This window comes from Geotrypetes seraphini, chromosome 1 (genome assembly GCF_902459505.1).
Source record: "Geotrypetes seraphini chromosome 1, aGeoSer1.1, whole genome shotgun sequence".
Lineage (NCBI taxonomy): Eukaryota > Metazoa > Chordata > Amphibia > Gymnophiona > Dermophiidae > Geotrypetes > Geotrypetes seraphini.
The window spans coordinates 218229296-218251351 of record NC_047084.1 but is presented as its reverse complement, the minus strand read 5'-3'; the positions used below and the strand labels follow the sequence as shown (position 1 = coordinate 218251351).

The 22056-nt window shown below is 40.8% G+C and overlaps 1 protein-coding gene across 4 annotated transcripts in view; it reads right to left on the bottom strand.

The window, feature by feature from the left end:
* Window positions 1–2746: 2746 nt before the first annotated feature.
* GABRG1 (gamma-aminobutyric acid type A receptor subunit gamma1) overlaps window positions 2747–22056 on the bottom strand; it is a 93504-nt gene continuing 74194 nt past the window's right edge. For 3 of the 4 annotated variants that reach the window (XM_033946179.1, XM_033946205.1, XM_033946187.1), the window contains one exon: window positions 2747–3820. In XM_033946179.1, the coding sequence (XP_033802070.1) occupies window positions 3542–3820 (279 nt within the window). In that variant the 3' untranslated portion in view covers window positions 2747–3541. Of the gene's footprint in view, window positions 3821–14216; window positions 14404–22056 lie in introns of all 4 variants that reach the window. The other variant, XM_033946195.1, reaches the window with a different exon arrangement.

Genomic DNA, 22056 nt, shown 5'->3' with positions numbered 1-22056 from the left:
TTCTTGTCCCGCAATGACTTACCCAAGGACTTCCTCCCCCCTCCAACTCTACCCCCTCCGCCTTTCCCCACCACCAACACTCCCAAAATCCCTAAAACCCACCCCAGTAAATAAATCGGCACAGACCCAACTCACCAGAAGTTGGTAACATGGCACCAGCAGACCAGCCAGATGGACCCGGGACCACACCATCCTCTTGGGAAACCTCAGGCACAGCAAGACTGTTGAGAAACAGCGGTTCCTGTTGATAAACAGGAACCGCAGGACCAGCAGCAGCCTGACGAGATGGCTGATGAGACCCACCTCTGGAATGAGTGGTAACTCGAGGATGCCACAACACCAGCCACAGCCGGCAAACTCCTGCACCAGGCCCCTTCTGCTGACACCCACTGAGCCTTGCCAGTCTTACCTGCCTTAGGAGCCATGGCTAGCACACTATCCCATCAAGACAGCAAAATATACACAACAATCCCCTGCTCCTTAAAATTAACCAAGGAGCAAAGGACAACACAAATCAAATCAGCAGTCACCCTCACAGTAGTCACCCACAAACACTAATGCACAAAACTACCCAGCAGAGCAAGAATTCACCCGACAACCAGCTTCCACTCCCACTCCAACAAAGAACTCCCACTGCCACCACCAGCTCCCACTCCAACAAGGAACTACTCCACCCAGAGACACCACTCCAAATAGAACACCACTCCTCATCATAATGAAATTATAACTCTAGTTCTGTAGGTTTTGTGTTGTTACTATTCTTTTTTTGTTCAGGGATCCTTTGTGTCTATCCCACAAATTTTTGAACTCGGTTACAATTTTTGCTTCTATTACCTCTCCAGGGAGGGCATTCCAGGCATCCTCATCCTCTCCTGATGTTCCTGAATCTTTCACCATACCTGGATACATTTTGCAATTATCTTCTGCCTTTAACATGATCCTAGTATCATCATGGCGAACCTAAAAGAAAATGCAACTGACACCATTGTGCTGCAGTTCTTCTTCAAATTGTACATAAAAAATGTTCATGATTCTCACCTGAGCCCTCTTTACACTGTTGTGATTAATCACCAAAGCAGTTTCCAAGTTAGTGATGAGTCCTGTATCAATCCAGGAAGTAGTTGCAAACTCCACTAACTCTTTCAGTTCAGTATATCTTAAACTGGCAAGACTATATTGGTTATATCCTCAGTATTTTGGCCTCTTTTTAGCTTTCACTAGAGAAACGGGAACTTTTTCCATTGGTCCTTCTGTCACATCATCCAAATCTCCCTGTTTCACTTCAAGTACATATCTCTCCATCATCTTTTGCTCTTCTCCTGTTCATTTTTCATTCTCCACTTTTCTTCATCGTCCTTCCTTTTTTGCCTGCCTTTCCTTATGTAGTTCTTGTCTTCTGATCGCAGGGAGGTTGATTGGTCCAATCTGATGAGGTTCAACACTCACAACTTTCTCCCTTTGACCTTGAGGATACCCACTCCCTCCTGCCCCCGAATCCCCCCCAAAGCAGCTGGACAGAAGGCATGCAAGTTTCAAGTTTTATTAAAATTTGATAAAATGCTAATCATACATTCTAAGTGTTTGACAATTAAAAAGGGAAACAATTAACAAATGTATTAGTGACACGACATTACTTACATGAAAACAGGAAGGTAATGAGAATTACCCCCCTCCGGAACTTTCCAACCTCCCTACCAATCAGCGACACCCCCTCCAACTCCCCCCCCCCCCATACCTGTACACCAGTGGTCTCAAACTCGCAGCCTGGGGGCCACTTGAGCAAGGTACTATTTTGAGGCCCTCGGTAAGTTTATCATAATCACAAAAGTAAAATAAGTTTCTTGATCATATGTCTCTTTAGCTATAAATTACAATATTATTATTAAGATTTAGCCAAATGGAAAGATTTATAAACCTATAGAGTTTTACCTCAAGCAAAATTGTCATTTCTTTAATAAGACATTAACTATTTTTTCTGCTGCTCTCCAAGTACCTACAAATCCAAAATGTGGCCCTGCAAAGAGTTTGAGACCACTGCTGTAGACCCTCCAAACCTGTAAACCCCACAGCACCAAGCCTCCCCGTAACTTTCCAGAAGAAAGTCCGGCTGGAAGGATTCTTACATCCTCTGGCTGGCAGGCCTGCCACTCCAAAATAGTGGGCCTTCCCCTTCCCAGTACATTCTGGGATGCAACAGAGAGGCCTCAGGCCCTGATTGGCTCAGATGCTTAAGGCCCCTTGTATAGGATGGGCCTTAGGCACCTGGGATAGAGTGTTAGGCCTCCTTCCCAGTGCATCCTGAGATTCAATGGGATGGCCTAAGACTCCAATTGGCCAGATATCTAAGGTCCCTTTGCTATCTGGCCATTCCCCCTGCCCCAGACCTAACTTTAAGTACAGTTTATAGAATATCACTTTTTTGGCACTGATTTTTTAGGTGCAATATATAGAATTCAGTATTAAATGTGTACAACATGCCCAAATTTTCTGCAGCGGCTTTATCATGTTTTTTGTAGGTCCCACACTAATTTTTCCATTAGCGCATCAGAATTGCAAAAAAAAAAAAAAATAAATAAATAATAATAATGTGGAGCACTTACCACCTCCAATTTTAGTTGGTGTTATCCAGTTAGCATGTGCTACTCAGAACAAGCTAGCTAGATAACGCTTCCCCGCTTAGTCTCCACCCATGGCATGCCCCCTCCAGAAAAGAAAAATGCAAAAAAGGGCACACTGACAGGCAAAATACTGTCAAACACTTTAATTTGATTTGTCGTAAGCCTTTCCCGACATGCTTTAGGGTTTAACACTCTTTAGCCAAAGGACCCCATAGTCAGTTGTTCAAGGCTGATCAGGCACACTATTCTATATTATATATCCCATTTTATTGGCTCATTTGCCTCAATTCAGCTTCTTAAATAACCCAAGCTCCAAGTCTGAAACATTTTTATTTATCATCCTGGCTAAATGACTGTTCTTCCTTGGTTGCTCTGAGATGAGAAAGTGGGTAAAAATATAATTGCATATATTGGGTCCAAGACTATTTTGATAAATACAAATACTTTCAATCAATATGTATCATATAAGTTTTGAAAAACAAACTGGGTAAGAAAAAAAAAAGAATGAGAATATAGAGTTGAATACTACTGCCCTTATTTCACTAGCAGAGTAGGTAGGCATTTCTTGCAGCAATTTTACTTTTCTTCTCAGATAAGTTTGATTTCTTACAGTTGAAGCAGTCTAGTAAATTTGAATTGTGACAGAGCAGAAGTGTATTGGGAAAGATCTTCCTGACATTAATCCACTCTTTTCTTTCATCTTGTGACTGTGGTGATGTAGATATGTCAACTTGTGTCACTCATGTGGCCATTGTCATTTGTCTCAGCTCTGGAAGTCTGCTTCTGTACATTTGAGATGTACTGCCTATAAGAACTTCAACGTGTAGAGAGAATGAACAAAATACTTTCTTGATTTCACCACTGAGAACTTTCTTAACTAAATAAAACCACAAAATATACATAAACTGAGGTATCTATAGCATCTACAAATAAAGGTAGCCAATCCAGTAAACAAAATTGAACAAGGTAAAAGCTGTTGGAAAGAAGATTCTAGAATATGAGTCAATTTTGGCAACCCGAATATGTATTCTTCCTTTTCGCCAAGATCCTGACTGGCAGTCTTCAAAACAACAGAAGAAGCTTGTGCAGTCTTTGCCTTCCAGACACTTATAGCCATGTTCATGTCCCTGCTTTTGAAGATTTGCAGTGTTATTCATCTGAATTAATGTTGACCCGGAGCAAACAACAGATGCTGGTGATTTCTAATGAAAGCAACCAAAAATGGGGTTCAGAAGGTAAATAATCTACAGTAACTAATCTAAGCATAGGTTAATAAAGTTTAATTTTAACATAATGGAATTTTAGCCTTTTTGAAGGACTATAAAAATATTTTTGTAATTTTATACTTAAAACTCCATGAAAATATTGCAATATTTAAAATAATGACCTACACAGCAAATGCTATTAGCCAGGATATTTAAATTTAAAAAAAAAAAAATAGTGAACAAACAGTAACTGAATTTTCAAATGCAAAATCTTGAGTTAGATAATACATCAACATCAAAACTGTGTTAAAAATATATTTTTAATTAGATTATTGTCCACACCAAGATCACCAATGCAGCATCAGTGAGGCAAACCATTAGTATATATAATAAAGGTGGGTACTGCTTCGTAGGAACCCAAAAAAGGTTTGCTGAAGAAAATACAAAGATATTCATGTTGGTACTACCTACCTGAAGAAAAGGAATATTGCAAGCTACACGGTAATGTTAGATATTGTAATGGGGCCAGGGGTAAGCCTAGTGCTGGCAACCCTGCACCCGCCCCAAAAAACTTTCCACCAATAATTTCCAGTTCCAAGCTTTATTATCCAGTTCAGTTTGCACTGGTTATAATACAGCCACACCGGCTGAAGATGCTTGGAAAAAGTTTATTACAAACAAAGTTCTCCTTCTACAGCAAGTCCTTGCTTCAATCAGGAAAGAAAAAAAAAAAACCAAACCCAAAACATTTTTTCTTTAGCCCAGGGTTTCTTCCTCACAATTCAGCTGCCATGCTTTGCACAGTTCTGGGCAGCATCCTGGTTTCAAGAACTTATATTCAAGAGCCCCTGTGGACCAGCTGGTCCTGGCCTTTAGCACCACTCTTTTTAGGCTTGGCACAATTATTGTATTGAGCCCACTGTTTCTTCAAGAAGTCCTCGCCACCCGATTACTTGAATTATAAATACCCCCACTACCCTTCTTATTTCTGGGCAGTGGGCTGGGAACCATCCACCCTTGTTTTAATGGTCTAAGATTCCCCTCCCAAAAGTTCCCACTATCAGGGATGTCAGAGACTGGTAGATGACTATAAGATGCATCTCAGTGCAGTTATTTCAGCCAAAGGGGGTAACACTAGCTATTAGGGTATCCTAATTTATTCCTCAGTTAGAATACACATTCTTGTGGATATCTTTTGTTTCATGAGTAAATCAAGAAAAATTTTTGTTGTTTACCTGACATCACTTCCTAATCCAGACATAAATAAATAAAAATTAAAAAAAGATTTGACAAAGATATGTGAACATTTCTTAAGAAAACTGAATATTTCATGGGGTGTCCTAATTTTTCACATGACATCACTTGGGGGTGGAAGTCATTGGCAGCAGAAGCATAACCCTTATCTCTTGACCCTTGCTAAAATGGTTGCCGTGATGTCTCACAGTACTACATGAAGCACATGAGCTGTTGTGAGGGGTCGAGGCAGAACATTTTAGGAGGTGCTGCCAAAAGGGGAGGAGCTAGGAGGCCTTGCTCCTGTTCCCTGTTACTCCTCCCCCTCTCTCTCCCCCATTGGACCACTAGGTATTTAGGTAGAACCATGAAGGCTTACCTACAAATGGGAGGTGGGAGGGCCTGGCAGGGAAGGAGCTTTGGATATGGGTTGGGGGAGGGTTTGGGACATCCAGAGGGCAGATTTTTTTAAAAAAATTTAAAAAAAGAAGCAGGGTTATGCAGCCAGCCCGATATTCAGTCAGGGTCACAACACTCTTCTGTGCCCCAGCTGAATATCAGCAGGACCTGCTTAAGCTCTTGGTGGACAGTGTACCTAGATCTAAGCACAAATATTCAGTGGCATAGCCATACATCTCACAAAATAGGTAATAAGAGGATGTGAGTGTTCAAAGCAGAGGAGCATATGGTATTAATTGTGTTAGCCAAGTCTGGAAATGAAGCAGTCTCTTCCGCTTCATTATCAGACTTGGATAACATAATGGATGAGAGGAGAAATTAAATGATTGGAGAAGGTGTAAAGGTGGTGATTGGGTAAGACTGTAGGAGAGGATGATACAGTGCAATACAATACAATGTCTTATATACTGCAATTCTCTGCAAAGAATGTGAAAATAATTAATCAGATGATGATGAAAGGGGAAGAACTAAGGTTGAAAAGTCTGAGATTGAACAACTGGATACAGTGGTATTTTCCTCTTCTTTATAAGCAAACCCATACATGTAGTGTGTAAGAATGGGGCTGGAGGATGTTTGTCTACAGTACATCTGTGCTGTGAGTATAGAATCATGTCTGTGGTTTGAAGTGTGAAGGAGCATGAATATTAGGGTGGACTAGAGGCATGACGGATTGACTGTGGAGGGAGAGATTTGGGTGTGTATGTGCAAGGGATAGGGTATTGTAAAATGGATGTAGGTGTGTCTGTGGTTGAGACTTGTAGTGCATACTTTTAGAGAATGACACGGGGAAAAACATTTATCCCTGTTCTCACCCCGTTCCCGCAAGCTCAGTCCCTGTCCCCTCAAGCTCAGTCCCCATCCTGCAAACTGTCAGATCCCATCCACACAAGCCTCGAACAGTTATGAATTTATACTGAACTTATTTTATTAAAGTATAAAGAGAGACAATATTCTGTATAATTGTCATTTTATAAACACAAAAAATACAGAGCAAGGATCAACAAAACCCCTGTCTTGCCTCCCTTACACAAATATCCCCTCCACTATTGTGAAAACTGAATAAACCAAATTACTACAGAATGCTACATAGAAAAATCAAGCTAACAGTATACTTTAGTCACACATGGCAAGAATTGTGTTAGGGGAGTGCAACTAGGGCAACTGCCCACCGGTCAGAGAGAGAGCCCTAAGCCAGCTGGAAGCTACAGAAGCACAGCCTGGGCTTTGCGGTCTCCAGTTATGTCTAATACCAGCTCTAGCAGGATACATATTTCAAATCTGAAATATTCTAATCACAAAATAAAATTAATTTTTTTCTACTTTTTGTTGTCTGGTAATTTTATTCTTCAAATCACATTGGTCTCAGGCTTTGGTTTTGGGTTCCTTCTGTCTTCATCGTGGCATGGCTGGCTCCTGAAGGTAAAATAGACGCAAGAGGAGCTGGAGAGGAGATACCGAGTCTGACACGGGCACAATTTTTTTAACCACAGCAGCAAGACTTTTCACCGCTCCCACGGGGCTGTAAAAGGTCTTGTCCCCGTTCCCGCGAGGCAGTGAAAGGTTTTGTCCCAATTCTTGTGGTAAACCAGTTGCAAATGTCTCCATTCCTGCGGATTTACTGCGGTGACCATGGTTTACCGTGGTAAACGGTCCCCATGTCATTCTCTACATACTTTCTCTCCTTCTGACCTCTAGCCCACTTCATCCTGCTCGCTAAATCAGTACAAACTACTCATTCTCAACTCCCACAGACTCCTCTTCAGATAGTGGGGCATTGGCTTCTTGCACTGCATGGCATCACTGTCTTCTGCCATGGGACATCTTCAGGGAACAGATTTGGTCTCTTCTACCACTCTAACTCTGCTGCAAGGCTATTTTTTGGTGCTATATTTTTGGGGTGGTGGGGCTTAAGTCTCCTTCCAGTTCTTCTGTGCCACTTTTTATTTCTGTGCTTCTGTGCTCTTTGGGTGGCAAGATCTGATCTCCCTATTGCTTCTTCTGCATCATTCAAGTGGCAGGACTTAACTTGGCTCCTGCCCTTTTGTCTTTCTACTTGCATTCATTCATGCATGAGTACAAAATATGCACAAAGAAGGACTGGCAAAAACATCCTTTGCAACAGATGTTCTCGTTTGAGCAAAATAAGTCTAAATAAAGAAGGTGGAGGAATCTGACAGAATGCGTGAAATAATGACTTTAATTCTGAATTGAAAAAGAAAAGAGACTGAGAAAATTATAACACTGTAGAGTAAAAAATTATATACTACATTCTGCCTGCTATCAAGACCCCAAAATTCAAGCAGCACAAATACATTGAGACAATACCACTTGCTGCTCAGCAATCTTACAATCCAGAAAATGATGTAATGTTTAGGGAGAAAGAAAAGAAAAGGGATATTCAAAAATTTAAACTAACACACCAGGGTATATTGCAAAAAGAATTCACCCCTAATGCAATTTCTTCTTGATGAATCTTAAGAAGAAAAATCTCAATTTGTTCTGCTTTTACTAACATCTTGTAAAGACCACATCCATTGAACCATGAATATATTGAGTGCAATTTCAAGTTTTGTTTTTTTAATCTATTAGGAATTTAAAATAGGACAAAAATCTATGCCATGTTTGAATTTCTCCCCAATTGTTTTACACTTAATTCACACATATGTTTTAATTACGGTAACTATTTTTTAAATGTGTAAATTGACTTACCCCCTTCCCCACCTTTTACAAAGCTGCACTAGTGGCTGCTGCTGCGGTAATCGCTCTGACGTCCATAGGGAATTAATGGATGTCAGAGTGTTTGCCATGTGGCTTTGTAAAATAAGCCCTTAATATGTTAATTTGATTGTGCTCATGAAAAATTTTTTAAGGTATACTAAAAATTGCACATCCCTAATATTTGCGTAAATGGCTCTTTACCCAAGTACTAGGTTTGTGAACTGTAGGCTTTTCCCCCTTGACTTCCGAATATATACCACCCATCCAATTAAAGATCTCACACAAAACCTCCCATTATTATTTTTTTTCCCCAGTGTTAATACCCATTATAGTGAAGCCAGCTTTAAATCTGTGACTTTCAGGTAGGAAGGCAGCTACCTTCAAGGAGGGGCTATTTTACTCTTAATGAAAGGCTAGCCTCATAAAAATGTTTTAAACATCCACTCTGAAACCTTAGCCAGCAGCCAGGCAGAAGAGATTTAGATCTGACAATGTGCAAATTAAATCCTGCTGGGCAGCCTTACCAAAAACCAAGAAGAGGAGATTATAGATCGGCTGATAGATTACAAAGAAATATACATTGATTCAAGATCCTCGGTATGTGTCGCATTAGGATAAAAACGTGTATTGAAAAATTTTGCACTGCAACTATGACAAATTTAACCTGTAAACTGTATATTATGGACATTGGTATTATTTATTTATATTCCGCATATCCTACAATTCTATGTGGATTACAAATTATTCAGGTACTCAAGCATTTTTCCCTATCTGTCCTAGCGGGCTCATACTCTGTCTAACGTATCTGGGGCAGTGGGGGATTAAGTGACTTGTCCAGGGTCACAAGGAGCAGTACAGGATTTGAACCTACAATCCCAGAGTGCTGGGGTTGTAGCTCTAACCACTGCACCACAAACTCTCTAGTATGTGTCAAGTTAGGATAAAAACTTATACCAGAAAAAAAAATTGTACTGTAACAATGACACATTATAACCTGTTAACCGTTTATTATGTAATCCATCCTGAGATCTTTGGGGAGGACGAGATAGAAAATGAATCAAATAAATAAATATTTATTTAAGCATCTTTCATTTGTACTGCTTATTGGTCAGGAGGCTCATTCTGCTCTAGATTCAATCTTCTCAGGATCTTCACGACAAAGAGAAACATACAAGAACTACTAAGGTGGCCAATAAAAAAAACAGAGGTGTAACAACAGATCCAAAAGGAATTCTTCATTAACTGACTTGGAGTGGTTGTGTTTCAGCACATGCTACAACAACACTCACGAAGACAAGGTGTCTTAAAGCTGAAAATGAAGTGATTTACTAGATTCACTACTCGCAAAGACAAAGGGCTCCTTTTACTAAGCTGTGTCAGGGCTTTAACGCGCGGAATAGCGCACGCTACATTGCCACGCACACTAGACCTTAATGCCAGCATTGAGCTGGCGTTAGTTCTAGCCGCGCAGCGCGCGGTAATGTCCTGCGTGCGCTAAAAACACTAGCGCACCTTAGTAAAAGGAGCCCAAAGTGAACAGTTTTGCGAGCAGTGAATCTCACAGCACTGCTTCACTTTCAGTCTTAAGGCACCTTTGCTTCTTGAGTGCTGTTTTGGCATCTGGTTTTATAAAGACAACGACCCTTGGTGCTGGCATTGTGCCGAAACACAGCCATGTTGCGTCTGTTAATAAAGAATTCCTTTTAGACCTGTGGTTAAGCCTCTGGGTTTTTATTTTGGGGACACCTCTGCTTCTTAGTTTTCCTTCACTGATCCAAACCACGTTTATGCTTTTAGGGAATACTGCACTGAAGTAGTCACTTGCCCTGAAAGAGAAATGCCAAGACCACCTTTTTAAGACTTTACAGCCTAAAGCAGGGGTGTCCAATGTCGGTCCTCGAGGGCCGCAGTCCAGTCGGGTTTTCAGGATTTCCCCAATGAATATGCATTGAAAGCAGTGCATGCACATAGATCTCATGCATATTCATTGGGGAAATCCTGAAAACCCGACTGGACTGCGGCCCTCGAGGACCGACATTGGACACCCCTGGCCTAAAGTTTCTCAACTTGCTGTACTTTAGTTTACATTAGTTATACACACACATTAATAAACTTCCTTAAAATACTACAGGGAATATTTTTAAGGGGGCACTTATTTTGCCTCTGGAAGGTTTCAACAGTCATATCTAGAACCCCTGGAACCCTTAACAATTTGCTAACTTTAACTGTAGATGTTCTTAGAGTTTGAATCTGTCCTGATTTTATTCTTACTGTAAGCCTGATATAGAAAGCTACTACTGGCCAAAGCATGACCTGACCTTGTAGTCATTAAAAGAGAGAGATTTTTTTCCAAAAAAAAAGCATCCCTGACAAAGAGGGAGAGAGAGTGATGACTCACTAGCAGTACCCAAAAGGGATATTTTTCAGCCTACTGCCATTATGGGAGGTTCCCTATCTGCCAACAGCATCTGATGTCATCCCAGGCACCATCCTTTCCCCATAAGACCAGGCTGCCTCTGCAGGCTTGGCTATAAAGAGGGAGAGAGATGGCTCACTGGTAGTAATCAAAAGGGAGATTTACTAGTTGACTACCTTTGTGGGAGGATCTCTACCTGTCAACAGCATCTTGATGTCATCCTAGCCACCAGCCTTTTCCCATAAGATTGGGCATATGCTAACTTATTCAATACTGGGTGAAGGACTGGGTGTTCTGCATGTGCAAAAGACATATGGCTTTCTATAAGCACTACTTACGTGATTAACATAAGAACATAATAATTGCCATACTGGGACAGACTGAAGGTCCATCAAGTCCAGTGTCATATTTCCAACAGGGGCCAACCCAGGTCCCAAGTAGCTAGCAAGATCTCAAGTACTAGATTGAGCAGTGGATTTCCCCAACCCATCTCAATAATGGCCTATGGATTTCTCTTTTAGGAAATTATCCAAATTTTTTTTTTTTAACCCTGATTAAGCTGTTTTCATCGCATTCTCTGGCAAAAAATTCCAGAGTTTAATTACATGTAGTGTGAAGAAATATTTTCTCCATTCTCTTTTAAATTTACTACTTAGTAGCTCATCACATATCCCCTTAGTCCCAGCGTTTTTGGAAATAATAAACAAGCGATTCACATCTTCCCTTTCTACTTCACTCTATTTTATAAACCTCATATCACCCCTGATATATCTCTTCTCAAAGCTGAAAAGCCCTAGCCACTTTATGGCCTTTTCTCATAGAAATTGTCCCATTCCTTTCATCATTTTTTATCACCCTTCTATGTACCTTTTCTAATTCTGCTATATCTTTTTTGAGAAAACGGTGTCCAGAATTGCACACAGTATTTGAGATGCAGCCACAGCATAGAACAATACAAGGGCATTATAACACTTTTATCTTTGTTTTCCATTCCTTTTGAAGGATAATTCCTGTTGGACTCTACCCTGAAAACCTCTGGGGCATGACTACAGGACTTAAAAAACAAAACAGGCCAACCTTCATTTAAGCTTAGCTTCATCTTTACAAAAACTCTGGAATAGAAACTGTTTTCTGTATTTATGTGGCAATTTCCTCCTACCTCTGCTGTTCGAGATAAGGAGAATACAGCACACAGCACAGATGTTACAACACAGCACAGATGATTATTATACCGCACAGATCAGTGCTTGCTGTATGGAAAGAAAATTATGATATGGGTGCTTGTCTGTAAGACAGAGACAGAGTAGCAGGTGTAAGGCCTCTAGCAGTGATTCCTGTTACCTATATTCTCTGGCCAAAGGTGAAACAATGGACAGCAGGCCAGGCATGAAGCCTATGCACTGTATGCACGGAATGCAAAGCTTGAATAAGTGACAAGGTCTTTATGACAGTTGTCCAGTACTGATGAGCTATCAGCCTTTTGGGATATGAGATAACACTTGAACTACAGTTGCCTTGGTTCATGAAACACTGAGAGCATAAGCTGGCCTGCACGTATATAAAACCACAGCACCTGGAGGACAGAATGGGGGCCATTCTTGGAATTGGGTGTAGGTCATGCATAGATAACCTCTGAAAAAGCCCCAAGCAGAAGGGTGTCAGGGGTAGATAATTTTAGGTGGTTTTTTTGGAAAATTGAAAATTAAGTGGAAAATTGCTTTATGGACATACACAGATGTTAATGGCTTTTATGTCAATTAGGGATATAGCCAATTAATGTATTTGTAACCACTGAATTAATTCTGCTAATGATGCTAACAAATCAGACTAGCAACTGATCATTTGTGATAATGCTAATAACTTTCTACTAGATTGTAATGCATGGCTAATAATTTATTAATTCATGTAAGATAAGAAAATGACACAGATAGGTTATTTTTCCGCATTCCTGCAGGGTGTGGAACTATATCTTCTCTGTGACACTTTGAATGCTATAGATTTATTAATCTGCTATCTTTTTCTATCCCCTTTAACATCTGTATTATATAACATCTCACCTACATCTTCAAATTAAAACCAAAAACTATATTGGTTTATCATATATAAAATCAACAAGTCTACCCAATGAGTTCATCTATATATCATGCAAAGAACTTAGCTCAGGCAGGGTTCAAGTTGAACTGCAGGCAGCATATTAATTCTCCCACTGTCTTTACCAGTCCACTCTTTGCCAATGGAAGCTAGCTGGCGTTTCACTATGTGGCTGCGTTAGGGCAATGGACTGCTCTAAAAGAAAAACAGAACAGCAGAATCAGAGCAAAGGTACAGAGAAGAAAATACTGCCACATCCAGTACTTCGGCTTACCTCGGCGTTACTTCTCACGCTCACAGGCAAAGATGGCTGCCGCTACAATCTGCTTGCTTAAATAGTGTTGAATATTACAGCTTGTATCATGCTGACAGCTGATCTTACGCTGCCGGCTCACCATGAAAGTAAATGTTAAAAGTCCCAAAAGGCCGGAATCCTTGCTAGAACTTTTCATCTTGTGATAAAACGTAAAGGGCTGATTCTAAAAAAATAAGTGCCACTCAGTTTTAGCATTTAATCCTCTGGGTTCTTCAGAGCACATACAAAATATCAATTCCTGCTCTTTCTGTATTAAAATAAGTCTGTGGTCACCCCCTCTCGTCATTGGTGGCACATGGTCCAGGACAAAACATTAGAATTCTGAAGCGGAAGTAACGCCGAGGTAAGCCGAAGGACTGGATGTGGCAGTATTTTCTTCTCTGCACCTTTGATCTGATTCTGCTGAGTCTGTTTTTCTTTTAGAGCAGTCCATTGCCCTGATGCAGCCAAATAGCAAAACGTCAGCTAGCTTCCGTCGGCAAAGAGTGGACCTGCAGTTCAACTTGAACCTTGCCTGAGCTAAGTTTTTTGCACTGATATTGACTGCATAAATTTTGAAGTATGACATGCTATTAATATACTGAAGTGTGAGTTAGCATTGAACAATGATATTAGGCAGGAGGGGGGTGGAGCCAGTGAGGAATTTTCCCTTTCTAGTGCGGTTGTTCAGTTAACATACTTCACAACGCACGGACATCTGAGGCTCCTTCCCCTTTACACATTTAAACGCACTAAAGACAAGGTGTGGAAGAAGATTTTTCACCGCCATTCCTCCCTGATAAAGTATATATTTAAAGAAATAAAAAAGAGAGGTATTTTTTATGAGATTTCTTCTTCTCTCTCATTTCCTGTATATGTAATTTTTGATATGAACCCCATTATTTACCCTTCTCCATTGAGAATATTGACCATTTAAACATACTCTGTTTTCTATCAAACTTGTAATCTCCCTGGGAATGCCCAGACCAATTCTTGTAAACCGCCTAGAACTGAAAGGTATTGGCGGGATAGAAGACACTAATGTAATGTTCTATCTTTGAATCAGTTCTTAATTCATAATAGGACATTACTTTCTATCCCATGACTTTCTAATTTCCCCAGAATTCTTTAATGAGGTACTTTGTCAAATGCCTTTTGAAAATCCAAATACACCGGCTCACCTTTATCCACATGTTCATTCACCCCTTCAAAGAAATGCAGTAGATTGATGAGGCAAGATTTCCCTTGACTAAATCCATGATGGCTTTCTCTCATTAATCCATGCTTATGTATATTGTGACAGGGCTGGGGTTCTGTCTAGTGCACCAGTGACCCAGCTTCCACCACAGGCGCAAGACCAAGCGCTCCCTGAAGGACCACACAATAATGACATCAGAGGGAAAAAGGGAAAACAAAATGCTGTTCACAATAAGTCACAGTTTTAATATTTATTACCCAGTCCATCTTGCACTGGGGTACATTGGTAGCCTCCTAGGCTTACCCTCACTTGGGCTTACTCAGTTCCAAAACTCACAGTTCATTTTCAGACAACTTTTTTTTCCAGGAATATATACTCTTTCAAACAAGCTTACACATACCAAAGTTTAGCTGACACTTTGTCTCAGATTCTACAGCTTAATGGCTCCAAGAGTCAATGTTCAGGAGCCCCCTCTGGACACCAGGGCTGGTGCCCTGGTGGCCCCCAGCTCTGACTTCTTTCCTATCTAAAGCTCATCACCACAGCCTTGCTTCAGCTTAAGGCTTTTCAGGATGTTTTACCACATGACTCCCTGAGCTATCTATTCCCCCATTGATCAGTCTTTAACCCTAAGCAGGGGAATGGGGAACCTTACCACCCTTTATAATATTGATTGTCTATATCCCTCCCCACATTCCTATTATCAGGTGATTTAGAATGTCAAGCTCTGCATCAATCTTAAGGGTTCCTTTCTCTCTGCACAATAACCAATCTTAGCTCATCCCCCCTTCCAGCATACTTCCCCAGCACTAGAGGGATCCTGGCTTTACTGTTGCTGGCATCAAAGCCACATATTCATTTAGAAAAAATCCATTCCTAAGAATGTTAATGCATTCTTAGAGACATTTTAGCCATCTTCTTTTATTCAGTAAATTTACCTTGCCTTCCCCACAGATTTTCATTCTCTTGTTATTGAAAAATAGATTATTGTAATAGTCTAATCACAGGAATCACTCAAAAGGAAATGAGATGACTCCAAATAATCCAAAACGCCACTATTAAACTCATAACAAAAGCTAAGAAGTTTGATCTTGTGACCCCTTTATTACGTAAAGCTCATTACCTATTAAACACAGGCTTTCTTATAAAATTTCATTAATAACTTTTAAAATGATGCAAACAAAATCTAAATTTATTGAAAAATGATTCCCTACGAGCCAACCCTTCTTCTCAAATCTTCAGATCGCAAATTATTAACCGTCCCCTCTCTACGTATAATAGGTACCAAGTGTCAAGATATCTTTTCAGTAGTTGCTCCCCAGCTTTGGAATACTCTTCCAGCCCCAATAAGAGAAAAAAAATATCTTAGACCGCTTTAAAGGCCTTCTTAAGACCCATTTATTCAAAGATGCCTTTAATATTTAAATCTTCCTCTAGGTCACACACACTCTCTTTTCAAAAGAATCAGATTACAACAGTCCCCTTCCTTTTGTCCCATCCATAACTGTTTTCTATCCTATATCGATTGTATTTCTTCCCCTTTTTCCTTCTGTATCTTGTTAGTTCAGTTCAACCTGTCCTATTTGTGATATGCCATTTGCTTACGTTGTTTTAATCTCTTTTTAATTGTATTGTTATTGGTGTTTTTATTTTATTTTGTATTCCCAATTTTTTAACTGTAAATCACTTAGAAGTCAGATAAGTGATAGTATCAAATTTTAATAAAACTTGAAAACTTCAGTCACACTTACCCCCTTTTACTAAGGTGCGCTAACCAATTAGTGTGCGCTAATTGAATTAGCGTGTGCTAATGCGTCCATAGACTAACATGCATGCGTTAGCATTTAGCGCATGCTAAATCTATTAGCATGCGCTAATCGGTTAGAGCACCTTAGTAAAAGAGGGCCTTACTGCCTCTGGGTCCCAATACATCTCCCGCTCACTCTCCATGTCAGAGAAAACCTCTCCTATTTCCATAGACACTTCCTCCCCTTCTGAACTAGAGGAAATACTCCTTCCCGGGCTGCCTCTTTCTTCCAGCTAGCTTCTGCTTTGGAGCTGGGCTTCTTACAGCTTTCGTGCAGCTAGAAATGAAGTGCTTACGAGGCATTTGCACCGGAACTGAGCTTCCTGCAGAACATTCTCTGCCTTCCCTGAAGCTTTGTCCTCCTTGTGTTCCTGATTGCCTCCCTCTCCTGGGCTTAATTTATCCCGCTATGTCTTTTGCTTTACCTTAGCACCCGAGAGAACCTTGAGCTTTTCAGTCCCTCATCTTTCCTGAACCCTTGCTGTGCTAGATTGTAAGCAAAGGGGTTTAAACTGAGTGCTTATATTGACTTTATGAAAGGCATTACAGGGGAGTGTAGCAGGAATCCAGCTCTTCTCTGCAATATCCCCCTCTGATCTGCCCTCCGTGGCTTTCCTTAGGGCTAGGCACAGCCTTAGTGGGCATGTTTCTCTCTCTGGATGGGTTTAGACCAGGATTTAAACCAGTGACAGGCTCTTTCCTGTCACAATATGTTCCTTGTTCTTTATAACAGTCTCTACCATTTTATCCAGCACCAACACCAGATTCACTGGACTATAATTTCCTGGATCATCTCTGGAACCCTTTTAAAAAATTGGTGTCACATTAGCCACCCTTCAGTCTTCCAGTAGTAAGCTGGATTTTTAAGAAAAAATTACAAAATATCAATAGCTCTGCAAGTTCATTTTTTAATTATATCAGCACTCTGGGATGTATACCATCGGGTCCAGGTGATTTGCTACTGTTAGATTTGTCATATTAACCCATTACATCTTCCAGTATTATAGAGATTTGTATGAATTTCACTGGTTCATCACAATTGAACACCATTTCTGGCACCGGTAACTCCCTCACGTCTTTCTTGGTGAAGACCAAAGCACAGAATTCATTTAATGGTCTTGTTTTCCCTGACAGCCCCTTTTTCCTCTTGGTTGTCTAGTGGTCCATGTTTTTGCTTTCAGGGCAATCTTATTTTCATGGTCTTGCCTTGCCTTACTTATTAGTGCCTTGCATTTGACTTGCCATTCCTTGTGATGTTTACAATTACTTTCAGTTGGATCTTTCTTTCACTTTCTGAACAATTCTCTTTTAGCTCTAATAGCTTCCTTTACCTCTTTTCTACATACAAGTTCACTTCTTATCTTAATTTATACCCTGGTACTCTCTAAGTTGGACTATTGCAATTCCATTCTTATCGGCCCCCCAAAGTATCAGTTTCAACGGCTTCAACTAGTTCAAAATACTGCTGTAAGACTACTTTATCATTGATCAAAGTTTGATCTCATAACCCCTATTTTAAAAGCTGAACACATCTTGCCCAATTCATACCGTATTTCCTTCAAATATAATATTCTCTCACACCAGATACCATCATGTGGTCTTCCATCATTCCTATTCAGTCTTTTAGTCTATTACTCCCCAAAGAGAGTCCTAGGTTAACACAACAACAGTTGTTAACAGTCCTTTCATTTTGACAGCTATTCCTTAACATCTATAGGAATTTCTCTTTCTCAGTCATGGCACCTACACTCTGGAACTCCCTATCACAATACATCTGCAAATGAAAGTTCATTTTCTAGATTTAAGGCACAACTAAAAGCTTACTATTACTCACAGGCATTCTTTACAGGGTCTGACAGAACAGATTAACAAAATAAATAATAAAAAGGGTTTTCCTTTTATTCCTTGGCCTCATGTTTTATCCTCCTCCCCTTTTTCTTATCCCAGACATTTGCTGTAACTAATCACTTCATTCTTTCTTCATGTTCTTACTGTTGCTCGTTGATTATGATGGTCTTAGTTTGTTTCCCTACCCGATTTTTTTTATATGATATTGTAAACCGCTTAGATTTTAACCCTGGTTTTATATCAGTGGTACATTAAATAAGTTGAATTTGAACTTGTTAACCACGCCAGCTGACATTTAGACTTCTTTCCTCCTTCTAGGTGCGGTCTCCAGAATTATTCAGTATTCTAAATGAGTTCTCACCAAAGTCTTACACAGTGGAACCAATACTTTCATTTTCCTACTAGCCATACCTCTCCCTATGTAACCTAGCATCCTTCTAGCTTTCACCATCACCTTTTCAATCTGTTGGGCCACCTTAAAATCATCACATACAATCACACCCAAGTCATGCTCTTCTGTCATGCACATAAGTTCTTCACCCCCTAAACTGTACCATTCCTTTGGGTTTTTGCAGCTCAAATGCATTAAATTTTAGCTGCCATATTTCAGACCATTCTTCAAGCTTTGCCAGGTCTTTCTTCATGTTATTCACACCATCCAGCGTGTCTACTCTATTGCAGATTTTCGTATCATCTGCTAAGAGGCAAATCTTATCCTAGAACCCTTCAGCAATATCGTTTATAAAAATGTTAAAAAGAACAGGCCCAAGAACACAACCTTGAGGCACACCGCTGGTAACATCCCTTTCCTCAGAGCGATCTCCATTGATCATTACCCTCTGTCAACCAGTTCTTGACCCAGCCCATCACTTTGGGACCCATCCTGAGGACACTCAGTTTATTTATTAGACATCTGTATGGAACACTGTCAAAGTGTTTGCTAAAATCTAAATACACCACATCTAACACACATCCTCTATCCAATTCTCTGGTCACCCAGTCAAAGAAATTGATCAGATTTGTCTCACAAGACCTCCCTCTAATGAATCCATGTTGCCTCCAGTCCACAGGATTCCATAAACTTGACCATTCTCTTTTTTAAAAGCGTTTCCATTAATTTTCTTACTATAGAAGTCAGACTTACTGACCTGTAATTCTCTACTTCTTCTTTACTTCCACTTTTGTGGAGAGGGACCACATATGCCCTTCTCCAGTCCTCCGGTACCACTCCCGATTCTACAGACTTGTTGAAAAGGTCAGTCAGCGGAGCTACCAGAACTTCCCTAAGTTCCTTCAGCACCCTCGGATATACACCATTCAGCCCCGTCGCTTTGTCTACCTTTATTTTAGCTAGCTCCTCACAAACACAACCCTCTCAAAATTGATCAGGGTCTATTACTCCGCCATCCGTATTCACGTTTGTCTTCTGTAGTCCCGCTCCCGGCGCTTCAGCTGTGAACACAGAACAGAAATATTTGTTAAGCAATTTGGCCTTTTTTTAAATCATCTTCTACATATTCCTCCCCTTCACCTTTGAGTCTCACAATGCCACTTTTGTACTTCTTCCTATCACTAACATATCTAAAAAATGTCTTGTCTCCCCGTTTTTCCATGTCAGCTATTTTTTATTCCATTTGCATCTTTGTTTTCATGACATGACCAGCCTCTCTTAACTTTTCCAGATATTTTTGCCTGTCTTCCTTTTTCTGTGATCTTTTGTGGTTTATGAAAGCTAACCTCTTATTCCTTACCTTCTTTGGTACTACTTTTGAGAACCAAAGCGGCCTTCTTTTCCTTTTATTAATTTGCCTCACTAAAAGGTTTGTTGCCCTTACATTATCTCCTTTCTGTTTCAGTTTTTGGAATACAGTATACTTAGTCTGGGCTTCCAGGATGGCATTTTTGAATAACATCCACGTCTGATATAAATTTTTGACCTTTGCAGCTGCTCCTCTAAGTTCTTTTTTTACCATTCTCCTCATGTTAACATAGTCTCTTTTTTAAAGTTAAATGCTATTACCGTATTTTCATGCATATAACGCGCGCGTTATACACGATTTTACAAACCGAGCATAACCATGCGCATTATATGCATGAGCGCATTTTACAATTTTTTTTTTACATTGCTGGTTCCCTCCACCCCCCCCGACGTCCGATTCATCCCCCAGCCCCCCCCGCACCATTTGCGATGGAGAAGCAGCCTACCGTGGGTTCGCGACGCCAGTGAGCCCTGCTGCTTCCTCTGCCGGCGGTCCCGCCCCTTCTCTGACATCAGAGAAAGAGCGGGACCGCGGCAGAGGAAGCAGCGCAAGGCTCAGAGAAGGGGCAGGACTGCCGGCAGAGGAAGCAGCAGGGCTCACTGGCGTCGCGAACCCACGGTAGGCTGCTTCTCCACCACAAACGGTGCAGGGGGGCTGGGGGATGAATCGGACGTCAGGGGGGTGCGAGCGGTCCTTCAGGGTGGGGGGGCCAGCGGTCCTTCGGGGTGGGGCATCAGGCTTTCAGGGGGGGGCGGGCCTTCAAGGGGGGGGACAGGACTTCAAGGGTAGGGCGGCGAGAGGAGAGTCGGGGCGACAAGCAGCATGCGCGGCATACGCGTGGGCGCGCTATACCAAAATTTTCTTACATAAATTCCTTGTTCCTGCGCGCTATACTCGTGTGCGCGTTATATGCGTGAAAATACGGTATATGGGATTTCCTGTGTTAAGTTATTCCAGGAATTACATCAAATCTGATCATGTTATGGTCACTGTTATTAAGTGGCCCCAGCACCATTACCTCCTGTACCAATTCATGTGCTCCACTAAGAACTAGGTCTAGAATTGCTTTGCCTCTTGTTGGTTCTTGAACCATCTGATCCATAAAGCAATCCTTGATTTTATTTCCCCAGCATGCCCTGTTACTTTTACCCAGTCCAATATTATTGTGTTATCCAATTTGTTAGCCTCCCTAATTTCTGATAACATTTCAGCATCTGTCCATTTGTCCTGGATGGTAGTATACTCCTATAACTATCCTTTTTCCCATTACACATATAATTTCTACTCGCAGTGATTCCAAGGTGTGTTTTGGCTCCTGTAGAATTTTCAGTCAATTCTGTTTAAGGCCCTCCTTAACATACAAGGGGGTACTGAAAAATTCTTAACTCATCCAACCAACTTCCTAAATTCTGAGCATTATTTTGCCACTGTAGCCAAATTGCAGAAACAAAATTCTATGTTTTTGACATTGTTTCAGATCATTGATTGAACCATATCCACATCATTCTCGTGTTGGTTGGGCTGAGATCTTTTCAGCACCCCCTAATATAACACTAGACCTCCACCAATTTGATCCAGCCTATCACTGCGATATAGTTTGTACCCCGGTATGGAAGTTTTCTTGGTTATCTTCCTTCCACCAGGTCTCAGAGATGACTATATCTCTATCTTTTCATTTAGTGCAATATATTTTAACTCTCCCATCTTGTTTCTTAGGCTTTTGGCATTTACATACAGACATTTGAAACAATGTGTCATATCTATTTACAATTTGCTCGGTGGTTGGCATAGATAATTTGTAATCTTAAAATCAGCCTGCTCTGTATTTAAGAAAAACTGGTATTTTATGATGATATCTTGTAATGATACCTTATCCTAAACCATGCTATTTTGAGCAACTGTCAATGTCCACCCAGTTTCTAATTTAAATACTGCTCTATCTCCTGGTTAAGATGGAGTCCATCTTTGTGGAATAGGCTACTCCTGACCGAGAATGTTGTCCAGTTCCTAACAAATCTAAAACACTTCTCCTTGCACCATCGCCTCATCCACACATTGAGACTCCGGAGTTCTGCTTGCCTTTTGGTCCCTGCGCATGGAACAGGGAGCACGTCTGAAAATGTTACCCAGGTGGTTCTGGATTTTAACTTTCTACCTAAGAGCCCCCCTACCACATTTCCCTAAGTCACTGGTCCCACATGTACCAAGACAAAAGGCTCCTCCCAGCATTGTCGGAAATCTTGTACTGTCTAAAATCCTATTTAGGTGATGCATGAGGTCCATTACTTTTACATAAGGCAGGCAAGTGACCAAACAATCCTTATGTCCACGAGCCACCCAGCTATGCTTAATGATCAAATCTCCCACGATAATGACTATCCTAACCCTTCCCTCCTAGGCAGAAGCCC